The sequence below is a fragment of the Branchiostoma floridae genome, chromosome 14 (assembly GCF_000003815.2).
Source record: "Branchiostoma floridae strain S238N-H82 chromosome 14, Bfl_VNyyK, whole genome shotgun sequence".
Lineage (NCBI taxonomy): Eukaryota > Metazoa > Chordata > Leptocardii > Amphioxiformes > Branchiostomatidae > Branchiostoma > Branchiostoma floridae.
Window position 1 is genome coordinate 14,645,240 of NC_049992.1, and position 24,052 is coordinate 14,669,291.

Below are 24,052 nucleotides of genomic sequence, written 5' to 3' on the forward strand. Positions count from 1 at the left end.
ATGAAATACCTTATGCGACATCTAATAATGAAATACGTTTTTTTTTGCACGCACAGCTTGAGGAGATTGTTTTCTTCAGTACTATGAATGTACATGTAATGGTTGGGCAAAGGCCTCCAAGAGTCCGTAGTGAATTTCACACGGTGCGACTTTCTCTAAACATGATTTGTACAACCCAGGACCATACTAGACTGAGAGAAGTGGAAGATTTATGGAAGGCATTGTATAGGTTTCCGCTGGGAATGCTGATTTTATTCAGAGACAGATCCCTCGATTCATCTGAAGTCTAGACGCCCATCAGATAGTTGAAGCAAACGGACCAGATGTTTTCTTCCAGTTCGACTAAGGTGCTTATCATGTCCGAGCCGATGGAACACCTGCAGCTCCGCATATGTAATAGAGGATTATTGGCCATGGGTTTACATCGTTTTGGAGTCGACTCTGGAGCGTTCTGTTTATAGGACCTTCACACTGAAACCGAATCTGCAGGAATCAAGCAGAGCCAGCCGGAATGAAGAATTTGCAATTCGTGCCACATTGGGTGGGAATTCTTAATTGACCTTATATCCCCTTCACACGAGAAGGAATGAGCCGAAATGCCGTCAGAATAACTATTCTTTGTCTATTCCTGGGTATGTTTTAGTGCATTCTAGATATTTTCACTGCATTCCAGATACTCTTTTGGCCACATTCTGGCAGGATGTAAAGTGCCGTTTCGGTTCTCCATCGAATGAGATCAGAATGTTTCGAATAATGTTGGAATGCCGGTCATACTGCAGTTTGAATGCCGTTCGATATTTCTCCACTTCAAATGCACCTCGAAAGTTTTGAACATAATAAAAACATTCAAGACGGCGACAAGATTAGGCACAAATGTCTGGAATGCAGTGAGAATTTCTAGTATACACTTCGCATTCCCATGAATATATAAAGGACTTTATTCAGACGGTATTCCGGCTCATTCCGGTTCTCGGGGCCTTTATACACGGAGCCACGAAGTGACTTGAAAGGCCTTTGCGATAGCTACGATTTTGAATTCCTTGTATCGCTCCGACTCAAGTTGAGTTTGGATTTGTAGCTGTCCAGTTACTGTTCAGATAGGTGCTCTACGTAGTCCAGAATCTACTATGGTCTTCCGCCATGTCTCAACTGCCGTGGACGCAACAGTTAGCCGATTAACATGCACAACAACAAACACCATTGAAGAAGAATCACTCTTTATTTTTTGATACTTAACAAATTTTTACTAGACGTTTCGAAAGGCATCCACCTTCCTTCCTCAGTGAAATGAAAATGAAAATGCGATAGCTACGATTTTGAATTCCTTGTATTCCTTCCTCAGTGAAATGAAAATGAAAACACCTGACGAATTTTGCTTCGATATCACAGCTGCTATGATACCTTGAATTATAACATCCCTTAGATAATTAGATTCGTGGGGTTTATTCTGCGTCTACACTGTGTAATTAGGACCATAAAGCATGAACATGACAGAGCTCATCACGAAATAGCACGAAATTGAGATAACCAACGAGAAAGATATGCATTCAAGCAATTTTACCCTTTATAAGTAGAGTTCGTTAAAATGCCGTAATGCCAAATTCTACAACGGTGTGTTATAACATATCCTCAACCAATGTTATTACGGATTTAAAGGGATTATGAAATTTTGATGCTGCACTATAACCCAACTCTGTTAAATAGCATTTTGAAATCGCCAGGGAAAGCGGATGATGTCCCAACGCTTTTACTACGAGACGTGCATTGAATACGTTAGAAGTGGGGCTCTATATGTGAGAGGATGATATACTGTACCTCGTATTCTTTCTGTTCTTCGTTTGGAAAGGAGATAGCACTATCTCTATCTCCTAGAAACATGTTTTGGCTTATCTCAAAATCTATTGGATTTTTAATCATTCATTATGTGTCATGCATTATCCACAAGGTGCCAACTGATAGTGAAAAGTTAAGGGTATTAGATATGATACTTTCTTGTGTATTTAAGTATATGTACAAATGAAATATGAATCTGAAATTAAGCTGGTGAGTTGATAACATTCTCACTAAGAAGTAATCTATAATTTTCACATTAATACATTTTTTGATAGCATATCTCGCTGAAGTGAAGAGTTGTTCAGAAGTTGAGACGACGAGGTATAACCGGACGTAATGAAGACTAATGGACCAGATAGGGCGTAAACGAGCGGGTAAGCCTGCCGACTACGGTATGTGCTGATGGACTGGCTTATCTTTCTTGTCCACAACGTGCCACGTTCAGGTTGATTTATCACGAGTAAAGGTCAACACTTTCATCAAATTCCATTCCACTTTTCCAAGGTCTCTTTGTGATCTAGAAAGTCTCCTGTGTCCTAAACATATACAGCATTGTTCTGTTAGAGACCGCATGGCACGGTCTCTATTGAGATGAGTAATGCTAGATCGCGTTCACGAGGATTGACCTACGATCTATAACTAAAGAGGGCGAACATTAGCAGCGTTGTACATTATCTATTTATTCCAATAACAAGATCATCCATTTCACGGACCTTCATACACCACGTCTGTGACGTCAAACATGACGTTCTAGATCGAAGATAATTAGTTTAGTTCGCCCGTACCTGATCCTCTTTCAGGGTTGGTCTTTCGAATCAAGTCTTATAAAGAAGTTATCTGTCGGTTTGGAAAAATGTCATTATAGCGAAGAAAATTAGAAACGTTTGTGGATGCTAAAGTTGTTCACTTTAGGCAATCAGCAAAGTGAGGGATGTTATGAAATAGCTCTACTCAAACATAGTAATTCTCAGGAAGAGGCCTTTTTGGTCAGCTGTTGGATACTTTGTGATACTACACCAAATAGCTTTGAATATTATTTCATAGTCAGCAAAGTTTTGATTATGCTTAACATAAAGTACACCTACGTGTTTCAAAAGAAGTTCGTCCTCATTTCAGGCTAAATATGATTACGCATATTCCCGTGTAAACCCATTTATGTTGAATGGTGAAAACTTAGTTACGGTAAAACCCCAGCTGGATCCCCAGGCGAGATCTTACATCCTTCTCATTTTTCCTCCGGTTATCAGTACCAGTATGACTCTTGTTAACAGGTGAGATTGCTTAGGCAGAAAGTCCCGTGCTTTGCCTATTGACAGAGACAGATGAAGACGTACTAATTCAAACGGAAGGTCCAATTTTCACCTTCGCAGGTGCACCGTGTAGAGATGCAGATATATCGGCGCAGCTAATGAAGCAAATCACAAATAAAAGTCTAGGTTTTATGTCGCTGTGGAGTGTAATGCCACAGAATAACAAAGAGACAGTCTATAACAATGTTTTATTATAGCAGTGGGAAGCCACAGAATGGGCCATTTTATTTGGTAGTGGGAAGACAACGTGACAGTCACGTTGTTTCAGGTTGATGGCAGCAGCCGTTTCGCGCACCACTTACAGTGTGTGAAATTGCATATACGTATCCAATGGAAATCCTCCAGTGCACTTAATAGACCCATTGATAATGTTTCTGGCCTTGGTGTCACTTTATCTTTACTGGTATGAAGACAAGGTCCCATTACAGGGCCAGCATATCAATGGCTCTGCGTGTTCTTTGTGTCCCAACCTTTTGCAGACAGTGCGGTCGCAGAAGACATGGATTTTGTTATTCAACACCAGTTTGGATTTGGGGTAAAGTACGGCTGCGAATGTTAACTCTCTGGCTACTTTTTGCTTTGTCGATGGCTGTGCTCGTGTACCAGCTTAAAAGTCTTTGGTCGTTTGTTCGTTTAGACCAGTGTAATGTCAGCCTCTGCCAAGCTCCACAGGTCGCTAGAAAAATAGTCGAAATTGGCCAAATAACCCAGAAAACCCATCAGAGGAGTTAGATGGCCGCGCCTGGCGGGCCAAGACTCCTTGGTCAACTAACTTCTGCTGGGCGCTTATGTAGTCCCAAATTGGCCAAAGTCTCCTATTCGGCCAGGCGGGAGTCTGGTAGAGACCATTAATGTCTATTGGCACACTAGACAGCATGATCTTTGCTGTTTCAGTAGCAGGGTATATTTTCACAGAAGGTGCTTGATAGCTCGTCTCCTTTAACATATTTTGAGGTATCCCCTCGAACACGGGCCTTCCATACGCCCCCATCCGAAAGTCGGGTGCAGCCCAAACCGAAACCCAGGATTTGAACCGGAATCTCCCAATTACTTACTAATTGAATCTAGGAGCTCAACGGTGTACTACCAACCGCACTCGGGTGTGCTACCAATTGAGCTACATGGGCAACCCCACTTGGGTGTGCGCTACCAGTTGAGCTACAGGGGCAACCCCACTTGGGTGTGCGCTACCAGTTGAGCTACAGGGACAACCCCACTTGGGTGTGCGCTACCAGTTGAGCTACAGGGACAACCCCACTTGGGTGTGCGCTACCAGTTGAGCTACAGGGACAACCCCACTTGGGTGTGCGCTACCAGTTGAGCTACAGGGGCAACCCCACTTGGGTGTGCGCTACCAGTTGAGCTACAGGGACAACCCCACTTGGGTGTGCGCTACCAGTTGAGCTACAGGGACAACCCCACGTGGGTGTGCGCTACCAGTTGAGCTACAGGGGCAACCCCACTCGGGTGTCGGAATAAATATTGACCGTGTTCCACATTAGATAGAGGCGCCACTGCTTCCTGACCAGATGGCAAAATGACTTGTATTTCACATCTATACAAGAGCCTGACCTGGAAACTCCTTTTTACATCGTGTGTGATTCCTTTTGAAATGCTCTTTACAGCGAAATGACGAACAAAAGATAAATCCGAAATCGATGACATGGTCGTCTATGGAAACGATTGGATACGTCCCGTTTCGATTGGAATGTAATCTGGGTTAAGCTAAATAGCTGCGGGCAATCTGCTTTTATTAGATTAGGAACTCGGAGTCTGCTGGAAGAAGACGGAATACTTTGGACATGTTCTATGATAATCGTTAAAAAAGTTTCACAACACTTTTTTCTAAGTATGTGCACTGGGATGAATATGCTGGGATAGCCTGACACTTAAGTCATACATTTACATACGGCGTTGTCTATGATAGTCTATTTCGCGAGATTGACTGGAGTACCACATTGGTGATGCGTACCGGAGTAGTTTCTTTATTTTGATTGTCTCTTCGCACGGAATGACTCCGGATTAGATCGATTGCCCCTTGCTGTAGCTATAAAATTATCCCGTCCGTAAGGATGGCAATTGAGGAAGACCTAAGCAAGATTTATGAATCCGTGGCGACTTTTTCTCCCTTGTTTAAACTGCGGATGCATCGTGGCAAATTGAGTCGCTTCTTGAGGAATGATGTAGATTTGATTAAAAGTTTGTATGGCAGAATAGAACTAGAGCAACAAGGATTCTCCTGAAGTCCAAGTTTTCCCCATGTAACACTTTTAATAGTATTAGTATCAAAATGAGCACTACACACATATTTATGCGATAGATACATTGCTGATTGGTGATGGTGCCTAAACGGTTAGCTGAATGACTCGGCTGTCGAATACGCGGTTGAGTGGTTCGTTTAAATTCTTGAAATCCCTGTTTAGAATTTGCGTTCTTGGGAACAGCACGTTACACGACTTTCCTCCCTTCATCCAGGTGTAAACATTGTCCCGGTAACCTACTTCAATCGGGTAGGTAAAAGGCGATGGAAGGAGAGGAATACTGCGCCTTAGACAAAGACGATAACAATCCAATGTCCCTATATTTGGCCTCAGAAGGCTATAGGGTTGACTACTTTTACCTTGCAACATAATATGCCATCAAGCACTGACCTAGCAAGCTTTTTAGAAATAGATGCAAACTAGGGGTGGGTAACGTTAAATATTTGTGCAGGAAATTCAGGTTTACGGTTTACATCCAAAGACCTGAACCTAATTGTTTTTGAATTAATTGTTTGTGAAAACTTGTAAATGGGCGATGCTCAATGGTCATATAGCCAAATTTGCCAAAATAGCCAAAGTCACACTGGCATTTAAAAATTCTGTTTTCATGTAAACTCTGTAAGTTTGACTAGAGTTTGTAGAAACTTGGTATAAATGACTCTACTTCGCCTTTGGTCATTTTTAACCCTGTCTACAACACATTTAACACATTTTGTACCTGTACCCACATCTAATGCAAACTATATCAAATTGAAATTAATACCAGTCATCTAACTCAATTGAATCCCATGGCATTTATTACATCTTCTATCCTAATATGACCACCACAGATTCTCAGGTCGGGATAATCAATGTGAACGATATTACAACTCTCTTCAATCCATTTTGCTTGTGTCGTCAACAGTGACCCCGGCATTTTGTTTGACCGTGACCGTCACTGGTTGAAAGCCAACAGTTCTCGTTTCAAATCTTTTGACCTTTTGAAAAAGGCCATTGAAAGAGCAAGCTAACACTCGATGTGATTAGACACTTGATTTCACATTGGGGTCGAAGCCTTCTATCGGAAAGAAGATGTTGGTATATATGCAGGTCAACTTGTTGAAACGTTTCCAAAACCCTATCCAGTTGCTTAAGTAACTACTTTTTGACACATCTCATTACTTGGATGTCTAACCTTCATCGGCGTAACTTGATGAAATGTTTGCCTTACCGAATTCTGAAAACAAGTATTTCTTTTGGAATATACATCCTTACGTCATGAGTTCAACTGTTAAACTTTTAGAATACCTATTTTCCAACAGCTATATTGCAGAGTGGAACTTGTTACCAGGCACGGTAGGTTCATCCTCAATAGATGGCTTTAAACAACGTTTGCTGCTTGATGTGCAATTTTAGGTTCGGTGTGTCAGGTCGTTCAGTGTCATATAACCAGCTGCTGCCTCACCGTGTGCCTGCGAAGCTGGTGTGTTACGCCGAAGGGCAGTTATACCGTCTATAAAGATGCAGATACAGATACAGACTATCCAATCCCCCCTACCTAAGTAAAATATATTTTTTCTTATGTCATAGCCCGTATCTAGCCTATCCTGAACCAAGTAGATGTTTTAGCAAAGATTGTCCTAAAGCCATTATTTGCCCATCTGACGGTCCGGATAATTAGTGAGATTCATCCCATGACTTTCTCAAAAATCTTCAAACCCTAATTGCCCCGTGGTAGGTATAAAGGAAGTAACCTACTGTGCTTCAGTGCCGTTCTCTCCTTGATTAATATCCTCCAATTTAACGGAAGTTTGAATCTTGTTAATTGCACTATTACTGTCCGAAAAAATAAACTCACCAACAAATCTAGACGGAGAACGAAAAAAGAAAGAAAGTGAAAGGCAGATGATGTGCGGCGATTGCCTCTAGATAGATAAAATACTAAACTGCATTTGAACGTGCGACAAGCAAACACAAACATCAATCATTGTGCTGGAGATAGAAGTAGTGACCCCGAAATGTTGACCCTTGACCTTGTCATCAAAAGGGAACTTTCAGATACACTTCAAAAGTGTGAGACATCTACTAAAAGATTTACTTCCAGCTGTGCCTCTGCCTCCATATCTAGTTGTAATCTATTAGCTTCTTCATACATTTTACAGATGCCACTGGTTTTAAAGTATATAATTAATATCTATAATATCTACTAATATTCAATGTTACCTGCTGTCATTATAATTCCAATATATTTATACGCTTTGTTACTTTTGTACTGTAACGTTAAATGCATGTGTATGTGGTCACAATATTAGCTAGTTAGCTGTCTAGTGTCCACATTGTCCCTGTTGCAATTCGAATAAAGTCAAAGTCAATGATGCTTGAAATGCTTGCTAAACGATAGCTGACTGACACTGCTTTGTTACTTTCATAAAAACGTAGGTTTATTATTAATAAATTGGTGTGTTTGCTCGTTTGCCTTGATGTGTGTCCGCATGTTGCATAAGTAACGGTGTAAGGTGCGAATGGTATAGTAGGATACTTGAAGAATTGAAAGTCTGGTTTGGCTCTGGTCCAATGTTGTTGACGGGCAGGAAGTGATGACGTGGAGGATAGCTTGATGATTCATGACTACACCCGCAGAGTTATGTGAGGTCGATATACAGATACTCATTTATAACTTGTTGATTTAGCGACGTCATACAGAGAGCGGGCCCATGGCCAACAGACACCACCTAAAATAGTGTCAGAGAAAATGGGAAGAACGTTTGGATTTAGGAAACCTCAGAGGACGAGGCAGACAGTAGCTAATGGGGTGTCAGTGGAGATCACCGAGAACGTGAGACATTCCGTCAGATGTCACATTAATTCTACAGCCCACTTCGGCAAGTAGAGAACGTCTCGTGATCCACGAGCGTCTGGAAACTAACACCAGGGAGACGAAAGGTCGACCTTATTATTGGCTTTCTGAGATTTGGTCGGATTCAGTAACTCTCCAAGGTAGTTTAGCGTAATCCTCGGGATTGTTTCATGTTGTAGGCTCTCCTTGTGCCGGTTCTTTGGGGACTTTGTTAGGACTTGTTCGGCTGTAGGCTACAGAAGCTGCTGTATAAATCAAGCATGTCGGAAGCCTATAAGGAGTAACTCGCTAAAATTGCTTGTTGCGCGGCGCCATGGGCATTTAGTTTTAGCACGGGCTTTACCAATGTGTATGCCTACAGCGTTCTCTAGAATATAGCACAACCGTATGAATTGCTGATATATCGTTCGCTTCTGAACTGTTTGCATATGTCGCGGCAAAAGTAATAACTTTCGTGCAAATAAATATAATTTTCTTTCAAATCGTCAAGATGATTGATCTCAATGGCCTTTTGCGAGTGAAATCGAGGTTCGCATTGTTATCTGTTACTTGTCAGATACCGGCATTTATGTATAAGTAGAATCGCTTACATTAGAAAGCTTTTAACCTTGACCGTCTATTGTACAACGCTGCATGAAATGGGTAAACGAAAACTTCGAAGTTCTCATTTGAGGAGTGTATCGGAAAGACAATAAAGGCTTGCACGTATAACTGGAGGCTATTTTATCCCATCTCTCTGGTCGAGCCAAATGTCAATACAGATGGGAAGTCACTTATGCTCGGATTGTGTCAGACGTCGTTGTCTCAACTATATAATCGCGGCTTGGGCAAGTTTGTAACGACTAAACTATGTCTGATTCAGCTTTTACGTCGATGAAGGTTAGATATCTAGGTAATAAGATACCCGTCACTGACGAAAGATAAGAGATGTTACCTGAAAGGTCTAACCGTTTCCAAAATCATATCCAGTAGCTTGAGTAATTGCTATTTGGCGTATGTCAGCTACAATCACTGATTAAGAAAATGGCATAAGCTCTCTCAAGTCTTTCATACGCGTGTGCTGAAAATAATCCTTTTTTTGTTGTACTTTTCTGACGTATACAAGAGCCCCCATTCCACTAGGGCTGTAACATCGCTATATCCTAAAAGTTGACTTAGCCCTCAACGAACTTCGGCATAGACAAAACAAAACGACTATATGTACCCATTGTGCGTTTGTTGTCTTTTCTACTTTAAAATTCTACATGCTAATTCCATTTATAAAGTCCAGGGTTCCATAAATCGAATCTAGATCGCAGAGTGAGGTCGCACTGCGATTGCAGTCTAATGGAATGTGGGCAAAGTGAAAACAGCCGGGTATTTTGAATTTTGTGTCTTAGTCATTTCCATTTCAAAGAAACGCGTAACATTAGACATGTGGATGTTCTCTCTGTAAGTCGTAGTTAATTGTCACTAGATCTATGTCAGATGAACGCTAGGTAATGAAAACATCACTCATGAAACCCGAGTCTGTCCTACCAGCGCTTTCTGATTAAAAAGTACGGTATGAAGGATGCCTTCTTGGTTTTCTGGAGACGTAATCAGGTCCTCTGTGTAATACATAGGCACGTATATCCTTAAAGTATCGGTTACGTACCATTTTAATGGGTGTCTGACTTGGTGATGATTTATTTGACCGTCTACGCACAATGCATTAGAACAAATGAGGGCTGTGGCTTCCATTTGAGTTCTATTACTCTTTCTGTCAATAAAGTATCATCCAAACTCGTCAATATGTCTACTTGCAACATCCTAGTAGTTAGAACAATGATGTAGATTCTTTACTAGACTTAAAGGGGTCAGATCTAAGGTGGTATCTCACTGCACGTGGGGCACTGGTGCGGAACTGCTGGGTTCGTTTACTGCGGCACCGTTGTGTCATTTTCGTCGTTTTTTTTATAATTTAGATATTGCGTAATACGTAAAAGTATGACTTAGAAGGCTACAAAATACACAAAATTTGATAAAATTCGAAATTCTGAAATTTGTTGAGCAATCTTTCGAACCCCGCAGTGCCGCGCCGGTGCCCCAAGTGCAGTGAGATACCACCTTTAGTAATCCGTGTGTTGTCAGCTTGATGCATTCATTGCAAAGCACGAGTCTGCATGAAATTACTTTAAGGGACTGTCGGTGCATTTTAGTTTTCGATTTGTGTCCTTTCTAATCAGCTTGCCAGGAAACAAGGGGATGGCGTTCACATAAAACTGCTAGAAATGCACCTTTTCTGTATTCAGACCTTGGGCTGATCCGTCTGATGTTCACTATACTGTAATTGGCTTCATCAAACCCGCGGTTCTCAAAAACATTCTTCTAAAACAAGGTTAAAATCCGGAATGCTTGTGATGTACGCCATGTCCTGTGGCATAATTTCATCAGCAGGGGTCAGCATGTAAGTAATTACTTTCTTATTACGCAGCTCTTACGACTTGTAATATTGTATTAGATAGAGTAAATGAGAAATGCTTCCACGTTGGAAACCTGAAATGAATACACTAATGTTTGGTCATGTAGAGTTCAAAGATATTTATTCTAAATTTCAGATGCGAAGGGCGTGATGAACTGTTGTCGTTGGAGGGAAAAGTACAAGTGTTTTTAAAGCTCATTGGCATCCTTCCACTGAGACGGGGGCCGATACCAACTACCGGATACCTTTGATCCATTGCTGACGTCATACTTTCGTTCAGGTCACGTGAAATGGGATTTGGGTTATTTGAACTTCGGATCAGAAGACTGTTTAGAAGCTTGTTGCTAAGCGCTTCACAAATTGTGAACGGTAATTGCGTATAGAAATGTTCTGATATGATTTTTGTATTGATTTCTATACCTGGTATGGTGGGGAAGTCCGTTTTGTCATCAGGCGCCCCGGGCTCCCGCCGGCCCATGTTGTAGTAGAAGGCAAACCGCTCTTTGTCTCTCCTGTCTCGCCGCCGTTTCCATAGCAACAGGATCAGGACCACGCCTATGAGGAACCAGAGCGCACCGGCCACCGTTCCCACTATCACCACGATGTTGGACGAGTCTCTCGCGTCCTTGTCAGCTGAGGAACAAAAATGAAAAGAAAATTGCATGAAAAATGAGATATGGACCATCTTTATTCGGAAATACTGCGTTAAATTGGTCCAGGTATTGTTCTGTTGAGACAAAATTGAATAACTATGACACAGTGGGGCATTTATGTCAATCTTTAAACCATTAGGGCATCAGAATGATTAATGATGTCCGACACATTCAGGTCGTGTGTCAAGTAAAACGGGCACTTTTTGCCGTGTTGATTTTCAGCATTTGTCCATTTTCAAAGTATCTTTTCAATCAAAAGACCGTAAAAGGTTGGCTTCCATTTATAGTTACCATTGAAAAGTGTTTGCCAATCAAGTGATCCAAAAATCACGCTACGGTAAGCAGAAAATTATCCAACATTATTTTTGTAGTCGTTTATGAAAGATGCCAAGTGAAGAGTGTCATCGCTCACACTCTTTATTGCAGATTTTGTTAGCTACATGATTTACGCCTTGACCGTGTAAAGTAATAACCATTCTTATTAAGAAGACAGTCCTAGTCTTGGCAAAGACTTTGGTCAATTGTTTGCTGCCATATCTGCAAGGAGAACTTACTATACACTTAAATGGGAATCCAGGAGAAATCTGTATAATGAATTTTCCACAAAAGTTTAGTTTTTAATACTACGGTCAGGACAAACCAATGACTTATTTGTGCCTGAAATAAACTTTAAGATGTATCCAACGGCACATTTCTTAAAAGCGTTTCACCATAGTAAACTATAGTACAATTTGACTGCGTTTGGCAAGTGACTTTTGCAAGGCATTTTCGTGGTACAAACTTTGCTGCGTTTAAGTACAAGTCATCCCTAGGGGTGTTACACCAAGTTGGCGCTGAAATGTTATCATATATCTATTCATCCCCGACAAAATGTATCGTCCAATACGTTATCGCCGTTTCTAGTTAAGTACCAATCATTTTGTGCGTCACTTCGCGTGAAAAGGCCGGCGGGCACTCCGTAACGGTGAAGAAAGAGCCGAAAGCTACGTAGTGTATACGTGCGATATAGATATCTGTCCATCGGCTCATTATGGAAATCAATCATTTGAAATGACTGGAAACTTTATGACACAGCGATGTGGACCATTTTCGTTGTCAAAACTCATCGCATGCAGGTGAATAATGACAATGCAGTGGTTTTGGTGATGGGTAAATGTCTTGATATGGTCATGAACTGTCAGAAAAAATATATGAAATGTCAGAAAAATATACTATATGAAAAAGTCAAGCTGAATGAACGTATGTCTACACACCAGTGAATGGGTTCATCAGGTTGCTACGTCACTGAATAAAGATACTCTGTTTACACCTACGCTTTGGTGACCGCCTTTCGGTGACCGCCTTTCGGTGACCATCACTTAGAATCCACTATGAATGCCATTCTATATTTCTCCACTTCGAATGCTCCTCGACAGTTTTTAACATGTCAAAACTTTCGGGCTAGCCAAAAGAACGGGCACAAATAACTGGAATGCAGTTAGAGCACACTACGAATTGCCAGGAATTGCGAGGAATAGAAAAGAATTTTCATTCCAACGGCATTCCGGCTCATTCGTGCTCTCGTGTGAAGGGCGCTTCAGGGCAATTCTGGCAAGTTCACATTGTGCTACACACCAGCGTTAGCTATACAGAGAGGAATGACGGGGTCATAATTTAAGCTGTTGTTATTCTTCAATAGGTATCACACCTCAATTCCACAAGAGCGGCGACCTAGCTCCGATCGCGCTCCCTCAAATAATTCATAGATGAAAACGTTTTTAACAAGTTTTTGTGTTGTATCGTCTTTTTAGTAATACTTTTGCATGATATTCCGATTAAGAAATCACATTTAGGTACCAACGAGATTGTATTCTCGTGGAATGGGGGTCTAAGTGGCCCATGTAGATGTTTATCATTACACGAGAGTCGTTTGAAAGGCTTAAGATGTGTGCTATATTCCCTTAAGGATGGTTGAATAGGCTGTATACGTCGCTCTATAGCTCTAGGCTCTCAGCCAAGACGTTGTTGAGTGGTTATGAAAACTGTTCTTAGTGCGCCCTGCGTTCCCAAAACGGCTCGACACAATGAGAAGAAAGAATCTGCCTCCCGAATCCACCTACAACGAGTCATATTCAAAACTATCGACAATTTACGATTTGTTTCACCAATCTGACAAACATCGCCCTTATAGTTTAAGCCTGAGGCGTAGGCTGGCCAACATTAAACCACATCCCTATTGACTACTTTGATCTAAAAATGAATTGGGCTCTTCAAACAGATCCTTTTTGCGGAAAAAGATGATACCTTCTGAGACTGCCAATCTGTCATTCTTTCGCGGTGGCTCCATTGCCGTACATTGTGTATATCCCCCTAAATGTTACGGTATATCTTGGTCCACACAGCGTGTTGGGTATGCTGTCTCCTACACATACGAACGAGATCTCACTGCTCAAAGATAGGCAAATATATAAAAGACTGCTTCGCTATTAGAAAAAGTACTGAAATTCATGACTAGCCCAACTCGATTGTAACACTATATCAAAGACTTGTGTTAGCCCTTCTTGTTATGTTAATTAGGATGTTAAGTCTTATTCTATACACCTATTTTGTACTTTGTGTAAAAGTCGTTGCCATACATTGTACAGTGTACAATTGTCGTGCAATGAAGTTCTTCTGTCAGGAAGTTGGAAAAAATGGTCAGCTTTGGGGAGATATTATTCCGCTTACAGCCTGACTAACAGTACCCAGAGGTACCGCAAACGTCGATAAAGTAGAGCAACGGGGGTAGCCAATAAGGCCAACCCATCGAGCGAGGCGTGACTCCAAGTTGAAAAATGAAATGAGATATGTGTACCTTGTGGGTGTGCTAAGGCGACCTCTGCCCACTCTCAACACAGCACCACACTCTTCATTCTAAGACTCGACCCTTAGGGTTAAATAACCGGATCTTCCAAAGACCAAGGGCACCATTGCCCGGAAGAAATGTCCGCATAAACTCATTTTTATGGATCTGCACAGAATTACGACCATGCCTCGTTGGTAAGTATGCGCATTCTTGAATAACGAGCTGGAAGTGTTTCCAGGGGTATTTTTCTTTTTTACTACCTCTAAATTACGTGACAGATCATTTAATTTGTTATGCCTGATCTTATCATTCTGACAACAGATTATAAAGTGTAGACGATGAACGAGCGAACAGTTAGTATAACAATGTCGATTATTCACATAAAACTGTAAGCGCTGGAGGAAATAATTTTAAACACACTACAATGCAATCATTGTTAAACAGGCAGTCTTTGGGTAAGGCTACAGCAAGTGGATTTTATGGATGACATCAATGCGCTCAATAACTTTCGCCTGGTTTAAGCTTAAGAGAAACAAGATTCTCAAAATTCTACGGAGATGGTCAACATTAAGATTAAGTACCAAAATGGGAAAATAGGTTGTGTTGTAGCCTAATAATTTTACTTGTAGAAGTGACACTAGTAAGGTAGCCATGGCTGCAGTTGTAGAAGTGAAACTAGCTTGATAACAATAGAAGTGAAACTAGTTTGATAGCACCAATATGGAAGCCATGAGTAAGTGATAACATTTGTGTCAATTTTACAACTCTAGTGCACTTCTTCAGTACAAGAATGGACGCCTTGTTGGCTGTGACACCATGTCTTGTCATTTTAATTCTTGTTAATAACGTTTATGGTGCCTATTTTGAAAATTCGGCCATCTTGCTTTTTTCGCCCTCACTATTTTGTCAGTCTGTAGGAGATGTCATCCATAAACTTTACTTGCTGTGGCCTAAACAGTGTTTATCACAGCGTAATAGACTAATGCAGCCAGACGTAATCTTTGTTTGAGCTATACGCATGGCCTTGTTGTTGAAATGGTGCCAAAGAAAATCCTCAATTATAAAATTAGATGAGGAAAGGGCTTTGAATACGTCAACGTGTGAGGTATATGCAGCAAAATACATATCTCACAATTACTGCAAAACAACAAAATACTACTGGAAAATCCTGTTATTAATGTGCCCTATTTACCTATGAAGGACATGCTTTCCAAGGCTTAAGCATCCCGAGATCGATTTTAAAAGGCATTTCGGGGAGCCGCTTTGCTGACAACGGTACCATTTAAAGTTCAAAGGGATACCTTAGCCGTCTGTCTGGACGCAGGAACCATCCGATATTGAGAAGACGCATGGGAGAGTAATTCTACTCTGGAGTCCACCGTAAAACGGCGCTGTAAACCCCTGCTCTTTCACACGGTTGCCCCATGACCTGAGGTCGATAAATGGTATTGACCGCGTCCTTGCCGAACTTTTTGCTCCATTTGGCCTTAACCGAACGTAATGCCACAAGGACGTGGTCTGGAGAACTAAGGATCAGAAGTTTGGGAATCCAATAGAACGGCCCACAAGTCAACCCCCAACCTCCTTCACCCGGGTTCACATGACAGATGCGCGCTGCCGTGAAAGGGAATCAAGGTTGACTGTTTTTTCTTCTTCCCCTCTGTCCGGATCGACTTTTTGCGGCGCTTGATCGATTGAGATCAAAGCCTTTTGCTCAGGAACCTTTGCAACACACGTTAATCAAAGGCGCGAGTGATGGACAACGATGTAAGGCGGTTTGGACAAGGATTGACTTTTGCAACTACAAGGAAAAGGGAAGGACTTTAGCGTATTGGTAGGGGGATTCGTGTGGATGAATGCTTACATTTCAATAGCGCTAGACTCTTACCCTGTGTCGTTTGTCTAAATTTGCAGTAATTCTGCGGGCCTTTGAACATGTAATCTTGGAAATAGAATCAGTATCCAGTGGTCGAAGAGGCGATACTTCACGGCATGTGAATACCTTGTGAATACAAACGTGTGATATATAATTTCTTGCTCCTTGAAATGTCCAGGCAGAAACCATTGGACTTACCCAATAACAGTATGGGTAGGTCGGCTCTTGAGGTCGTTCCGGGTTTAGCTTTTACAACTTTGCTCGTGAAGGAGAATAGTGTCGTGACATGCGCTGTTTGGTTTATACCATTAGGGACATTCTGGAAAGCAGTGCGAAGCGTTAAGGGCGCAACACGTAATGGCATGACAGGGGAAAGATGGTGACCAATTACACAGGCAATTTAACAGCTTATTAAGCGCATTAACGTGGACTTACCCTGGGCACGTTCTAATCTATCTATCATGTGTCAGCCGCACAGTCCGTCTCTAGGATTCGTTATCACGACTAAGGCATATGTCACATTTCCAAACCCGGGCAGCTGTCGGGAACGAAAAGTATGATACAAAAGACACCAAGCTTTACAAGACGTTAATAAAATAGTTCTGGGCATTATTTGTTTATATCTTTACGTATGCATGTCTATTTTCGTTTTCACAAACAGCCCGGTTGAGGCCCAGTTTGGAAATGTGACGTCAACCAAAAGATGAAGGTAAAGGTAGTACCATCGCTTTTTTAGGCTGTAGGGTAGTGTCTAGGGTACGGTATGGAAGGCGCGCTGAGCCCATCCCTCTTCCTATAATACCTTACCATCAAGAGCAAAGTCCCGTTATTGCACTTAAATGGAGTAAGGAAAGTCGTGTAAAGTGTCTCTCTCTCTCTCTCCCTCCCCCTCCCTCTGTCTCTCTCTCTCTCTATATATATACATAGATATATATGGAGAGAGAGAGAGAGAGAGAGAGAGAGAGAGAGAGAGAGAGAGAGAGAGAGAGAGAGAGAGAGAGAGAGAGAGAGAGAGAGAGAGATGTATATAAGACTTCCTCACGTTGATTGATGCCAGTAATCCAGCAATTTGAATTCTCCGGACATAAAACCGTTTAGGGGGTCGTGAGAGGTGAGAGCAACATCCACATTGGCGCCATGAAGTAACCGCCGTACTCAAATCAAAGTGGGGCTGCATTAAGCGAGCAGGCTGTGATGAATGGTATGGCACGCCAAATTGCTCCAGGTCCACACTCCAAATCAACCTATCCTCTGCTTGGGAAGCCATCCATTATCCTATCTCTATTTAGGCTATAAGCATCTCGAGTCATCAGTTCATATTCATTTGGAGCATATTCTTGAGAAAAACTGAGGAGAAACAAGATGGCGAGGTGATCTATGGTCAAGGTTGTTGTTTTAGAATCTCAAGTTTTTAGAATTTGAATGCCATAATTAAAAAAATCGTATCTTACATGAACTATGATCGTAGAATGCAATTTGTTATCAACAAGGTTTGGTTTTGGTTTGGTTTGGTTATACAGATTTCCATTAGTGACCGATATGTCGCTATTCTTCCCGGAGTCCGGGTGATTTGTAGAGAATCACCAATTTTAGACGGAAGGAAGGATTTTGCACCATCGCACACAGGAACCCTTGCAAATAGATGCACAGAGTTCAGGTGTGACAGGTTCATCAGTTGCTGCTGCCGTGAATCGTGCCTGCGAAACTGGTACATGTGTTACGCCGAAGGGCTGTTATACCGGCTATGTAGAAAAAAGATACACTGAAGGTCCAGGGTTGGGATTCTAGGCATGTACCAGTGTTGTGCCACTTGGTACACAAACAGTAGCACAAATTTAATTTAGGACTCGGATACGTGTTTTAGGACATCCAGACCCCGTTCATATTTCATCAAGAAACCACCACCTGAAAGAGATGGGGCCCACCCAGCTGCAGGTGTGAATGGTTTACTCATTGACATCTTATAAAGGTGATAGTCATCTGTTATGTCAATCTTGAAAGATCTACGTCACATTTCCTATCCAGGGCCCGAAATGGCTTTTACTGGAAACGAAAAATAAAGTTTATGCCAATAAATATGCACAAGGCATGCTGTTGAATCATTTTTGGTACGTTTTGTGTTTTAGTTGTCTTTTATATCGTACTTTTTAATTCGCCCAAACTGCCCGACCGGGCCTCTTTGTGGAAATGTGACGATATAGCCTAAATAAGAGCACGTGATAAATCGAGTGACCTAGCGACATAATGGGATTTTAATCCGCTCTAAATGGCGAATTTATGGAAATGGATATCAACAGAAATCCACTGACTTCATTTGCATATGTCAATGAATCTATAAGAAAGGACGAACGAGTAACTGTTAGGCATCCCGTGATTGCGTTTGCCAGAATGGCTAAGGCTATGTTAATAATGGCCCCCTAGCGGCTTGCTAAGATACTGCAGCAGAACCTCAATTTTTGATATCTCGTGTTCTGGACATGCTGTGGTCGGGATTTTTTAGTGGTAGATAGCCCATGGGGCGGAAAGTGAGTGCTGTGAGTTTGGGCCCCCTAGCGCGCAGAAACTGCAGGTGCCGGTCTCCTTTCAAACTTCGGACGAGAATGACTCGTTTATACATGCGAAGACTATCGCTAGATTACTTACGCTGTTTCCATGGACGTTAGGAGCACCTATTAGCGTTACATTAGGATGAAGCATTGCACAAATTAGAGTTATTACAGCGCATTAGGTCGGGCTATGATGGTTATAATGGCTGGATGCACTCCTCAGGAATTACTCTCCTAAAAGGCAGTAGTCAGCACCTCTTAGGAAAATCTTACACGTGGTTGGTTCATGTTAGACCAATTTGCAACTGAATGCTTAAACCTTTAAGACAGGTGTATTTAGATAATGGAGTCAACACGAAGTAAGCACTATAGATTTATATCTGGAATATTAGCAAACGTGTGAAGATGAAAGGATGCCTACAAAAATCAAATACTAGTGGTCCCTGGTCAACGTATACTGGGCAAGATTCAACACTCACTTATTTTCGTAGGTACCAAAGACAAGCGGGCTTTGGAACTCAGTCCCGGCCTGGGGTCCCCATGGCATTGCTCATCTAAATATTCTCATACTTTGGGAGAACATTATTATACATAAATTATGCAAATCAGGGTCACATGTACAAACTTTATGAGGAGGCGCTGCAATCGTCGTCTTTGTTAAGATATGATTTTTATACAATTTGTGTTATTTGTTCGGCCCAAAAAACATCTTTTATTCAGTCTGCCACCCAGGCCAGGTTTTGTTTCATACAACTTTTTCAGTGGTTTTTGCGTCAGCACGAGGTTCTTGTTGAATACTTGAATACAGAATGCCACATTTCTGATGTATTTCATACCCATAAATGTACTAGCGAAGCCCAAGACACATTTGCTCTTTCATAGCTTCCATATGAGGCGCCAGGTTGCTAATTACACACTACTTTATGAATCCTGCCGTGTTTTGATCATGGCGTCTGCCGATTCCCTAGGGTTTCGGTACTAAAAATATACCACACCATCTGCTGGACCTTTCTTCAGATGTACAATCTAAAAGACCAGAACACGAACAACCTTTAGAAGCGCTTATATCTCCTGAAACCAAGGCCAGTCCTCTTTAATAGCCTCGGCTAGTTGGGCGTCCTTGGCTGACACTTATTTCAAACGAATAAATAACCATGGATAGTCAAAATAGCCGCACTTGCCCCGATGGAGCACCCTTTGATTTTTCATTACCGCGCTGAGTTAGGAGCCGAGACTTCTTCACCTCTCGGTCACAGCGTGAACTACTTTCAAAACGCCGGCCATGCAACCCGCCATCAAATCAATTTTTTACACACACCTTTTATTTTTAGCTTCCCCCGAGCAGTGCTTGCGGGTGATCGATTGATCAGTTGACATTGACATATATGTATAAGTCTGAGTGATTGAAAGGTGCACGGTACGATCAGGAATATATATAGATCGTTCTCAGCGTACGATGCAAATCAAGAAATTCTTTATCAGTAGAAGCCTTAGTTTTAATCAAAAGACACGTTATGATGAAAATAAGATTATGCACAGAAATGTAAACTAATGCTGATGTTTCATTCATACATTGCCATTAGATAATCCATATTTAATGTATGTAACCATCAGGAAAATATAAAATTTTAGATTGTTCTCGTATCTACGTATGATGCAAATCAAGAAGTTCTTAATCAGTAGAAGCCTTTTTATCATAACGCATCGCAAGATACGTTGTGATAAAAAAAACTAATATAATGCTCAAAGAGTAAATCTAGTGCTGATGTTTCATTCATACATTGCCATTAGGCAACCCATGTTTCATGTATGTCGTCGTCACAATTTAAATTTGATCATATTCATGAAATAACTAATAACCTCTTGGCACTTTTGTAAGTACTAGTTTATTTTGAGTTGATGGATTTCCTTGACATGAGGTCTTTGGGAGCAGAGAGACAAAAGTTTCCCTGATAGGAGCAGACTGCGCAGGTGGGAGTCTGCACAGCTCAATCAGGATGTGAGGGTTTAATAGCACCGAGGGGAGGCTGGTATCACTGCAGGGCGACCTGCGGTTAAGCCGATTTGTGGTGCTATGGAATCTGTCGAAATTGGCAACAGTCTTATTAAGAAACTTTCGGAAGTAGCTAAATATAAGACCTAATCCTTCCATATGTTCTTCTTAGTGATTAATATTTTAGCATCACGGCGGTCGGTTGCTAGGGTATTCTTTCCCGTTGCTATGCGAGTTCGATAGAGTATCGGGTTACAAGAGACCTACTATTTGCTAAACGTAAAATATTTGAAAATAAACAAAATGTTATGACAAGGAAAATGTATTTAAAATCAGATTAAATTTGCAATTTTAGATAGTTTGAGTCTTCCCGTTTGAATTGAGATAGCTGTTTTGTTTCGATTTTCCTTCCAAAGACGACTATTTTCTGTTTCAAGAAAGGCCTTCAATTTGACCATACTCTTGATAAGATGGCCCGCAAGTGCCATGGCAAATTCTCGATTTTTGTATTTTTCGTCATCTGAGAGGCAAATAAAACTTTTTGTTTTTGGGATTTTTTAATTTCCAATTTTAAGCAAAGTTACAGTCAAAAATATGCGTAAAAATGACATTTTTCGCACTTAATTACCAATAATTCAAAATCGAAGGCATTTTTTAAAAATCCCAAAAACAGAAATCTGGGGAAAACCGTTGCGGTCATTTTGAGCCGTCAATGAGTTAAGTTGGACTCTTCTTGGTGGAGATCTTAAACGATGTTTGCACGCATGTCATGCCGTACGGATAGCGGGAGGGTGCAATTGATACCGGTGTAAACAACACTTATAATATTCAAGGTCATCAACAAAAACGCCAGTAGCTTCGTTACATATTACAGGTCCGCAACAAAATGAAAGTATAGATGTACTGTCCCGAAAATTGTTTATATTGGTTAAAAACAATATTTTTCGCCTGATTCAAGTTAGTTGGGGGGAAAGGGCCAGAAAGCACGGTTTTACCTGCGTTGACCGCAGATGACCTAAATAGAACACGGGTTCGGTTCGAATTACGTCAGATCGAACCTCGTGGAACAAGGTTCCAATTCGGCTAGACATGGGAGGTTTTGAGCCCGTATTTGACCACCGTGCATATTCAAAGCCGATTTTTGGTGCTATGCCTATTGAATTTGTTGAAAATGTCAAAGGTCTAATGAAGAAACTTTCGGAAGGATAACGGAGCTAAAATAGGACCTACCTCTTTCATAAGTTCGTAGCGAATGCTTTAGCATATTCTGAAGCTGATTTTTAAGCCGATGTTTGGTGCTATGAAATCCGTCGAATATGGCAAAGGTCTAATGAAGAAATATTCGGAAGGATAAGGAAGCTAAAATAGGCCCTAATTCTTTCATAAGTTCTTCTTCGTAGTGAATGTTTTAGCATATTTTAAAGCTGGTTATAAGCCGATTTTTGGTGCCGTGGAATCTGTCGAAAATGGCAAAGGTCTAATTAAGAAACTTTAGGAAGAATTTGTATTTGGAAGCTAAAGATAGGACTTAATTCTTTCATATGTTCCTCTTAGTGATGAATATTTAGCATGTTTTAATGCTGAGATATTCCTTCATATGATCTTTAGTTGTGATATTCACACTGAAACTGCAATCCGTTGTAAGACCTTAAGCTTAGATAGTACACACGACCATATATCGTGATGAATTGTTCGCTTAGGTTGTGGAATGCAAAACGAACAAAAGACAAATGTTATAATGACAAAGATCTATTTGCATAACATGAAAACAATTATTTTAGGCAGAGATTTACATCGTAACGATGTTAGGCATAGCGGTATAGAGTTATATCATATTATGGTAAAGACCTTTCTAAGACAGGATTTAGAACATTTCAAATAACATAAATGTACAAGCTATATTTCCAATTGTACAAGCTGTATTTTTACTGCCGTGTACACGTTCCCAGTAGTCGTGATCGGTATGATTTACATCAAAGCGTTGTGAGAATGAAGACAATACTATTAAGAGTCACTAATGCGATGAATTACTGCTCTAACGGATGGCAAAACTTCTAATCACTCTGCGAAAATTATACGCCTCCATGCAGGTGCTTTTCATCATGAATGTATTAGCATTCATTCTATGTCAGAAGGTGCAACAGAGTAGTGCAGATATTTTTGACTTTTTAAAAACGGTAGCAAGTACACTAAAAGAATTCAAAAGTACCCCTTTGAAAGCAAACGCGGTCAGTTACGGATTGCCTGACGTTTCTGTTAAGTAGTTGGAGTTAACATCTTTGACGAATCTTTCTCCATTGAAGTCATACATTTGTCTTACATTGCAAAAACTTATTTGCAGCGCGTAATGTGGACATGTGGCAAGATTAAAATCATCAATACCCGAGTATACATATAATCATCTACGATCATTTCTGATTGCATTCAACATCTGCAGTATATTATTCATAATTTCATGTAGTTTATCTAGTTTGAGTTGGTTGGCTCGGACCCCAGGTCGTGTGTAACTAGATTACTGAATCAATCTTTTCATTTTGATCTTGGACCGTGGATCGCCTACGCATGGAACGAGGAGAAATTGGAAGCTAGAGGGGAACCAATTGGAAGCAAAGTCAATAGGCATTTCATTCGTGGTTTTGAGTCCAGCCACTAAGGCGCCTTTACCACGGCATGTGTTGTATCATATCATGTAGCGCACATGTTAGCGTATATAGGAGCCTTTAACCATTATAACAAAAGATGTGCCTGCTTTGGTCAATAGTCGAGCTTGTAATGGTTCTATATAGTGCTCGTATAGCTGGCTCAAGCAGTGGAGAGATGGTAAAGGCAACTTTGTAAGGACCCCATTACACCAGCTGCAATCTCATTGCAACATAAATTGGATTCGGGCAACCCTTGAGATCATAATTGGAATATAAAATGTAGAAGTATGACTGTAAAGACACAAAACATGAAAGATCAATTTCTTATCAATAAACTTTGTTGCGATCGAGCGCTGCAGGACTTTTAGTGTCCAATACGCTTTGTATGCTTTGATGTCTTTTTCAGCCATTCTTTTTTTATCTTGCATGATATTCTAATTACGAAATCAAAGGTTACAGAAATCCGATTCAGGTCACAGCGAGGTTGCAGCGCGATCGTAGTCGACTAGTCTAGTTGCCATAGAATGGGGGTCTTCACTAGATTATTGACATAAAATGACATATTCATTATATTATATCTAATGATAAGGGACTCTTGAGTTTTATGTAGAACAATGTTCGGTTACTTTGTTGAAGTTGCTTGGGGCAGATAAGTTGCCCAAGTCTGGACCTACTCTCGTGCTTTCTCGTGAGACTAGGTCAATCCGTGAAAAAGATGTTCCACAAGACATAGAAAGTTTTGAGGCATGTTTCTATGCCTTTAAAAAACGTCACTGTTTGAAGAATATTGTAATAGCTTGAATAGATTTTTTTGGAAAGTACACTTTCTGTTGCA

At 41.0% G+C, this 24,052-nt stretch overlaps 1 protein-coding gene across 2 annotated transcripts in view; it reads right to left on the bottom strand.

Moving 5' to 3' along the window:
- LOC118429931 (protein amalgam-like) overlaps positions 1–24,052 on the bottom strand; it is a 49,178-nt gene that overhangs the window by 13,065 nt on the left and 12,061 nt on the right. For both annotated transcript variants that reach the window (XM_035840573.1, XM_035840572.1), the window contains exon 5: positions 11,104–11,316. In XM_035840573.1, the coding sequence (XP_035696466.1) occupies positions 11,104–11,316 (213 nt within the window). The remainder of the gene's footprint in view (positions 1–11,103; positions 11,317–24,052) is intronic.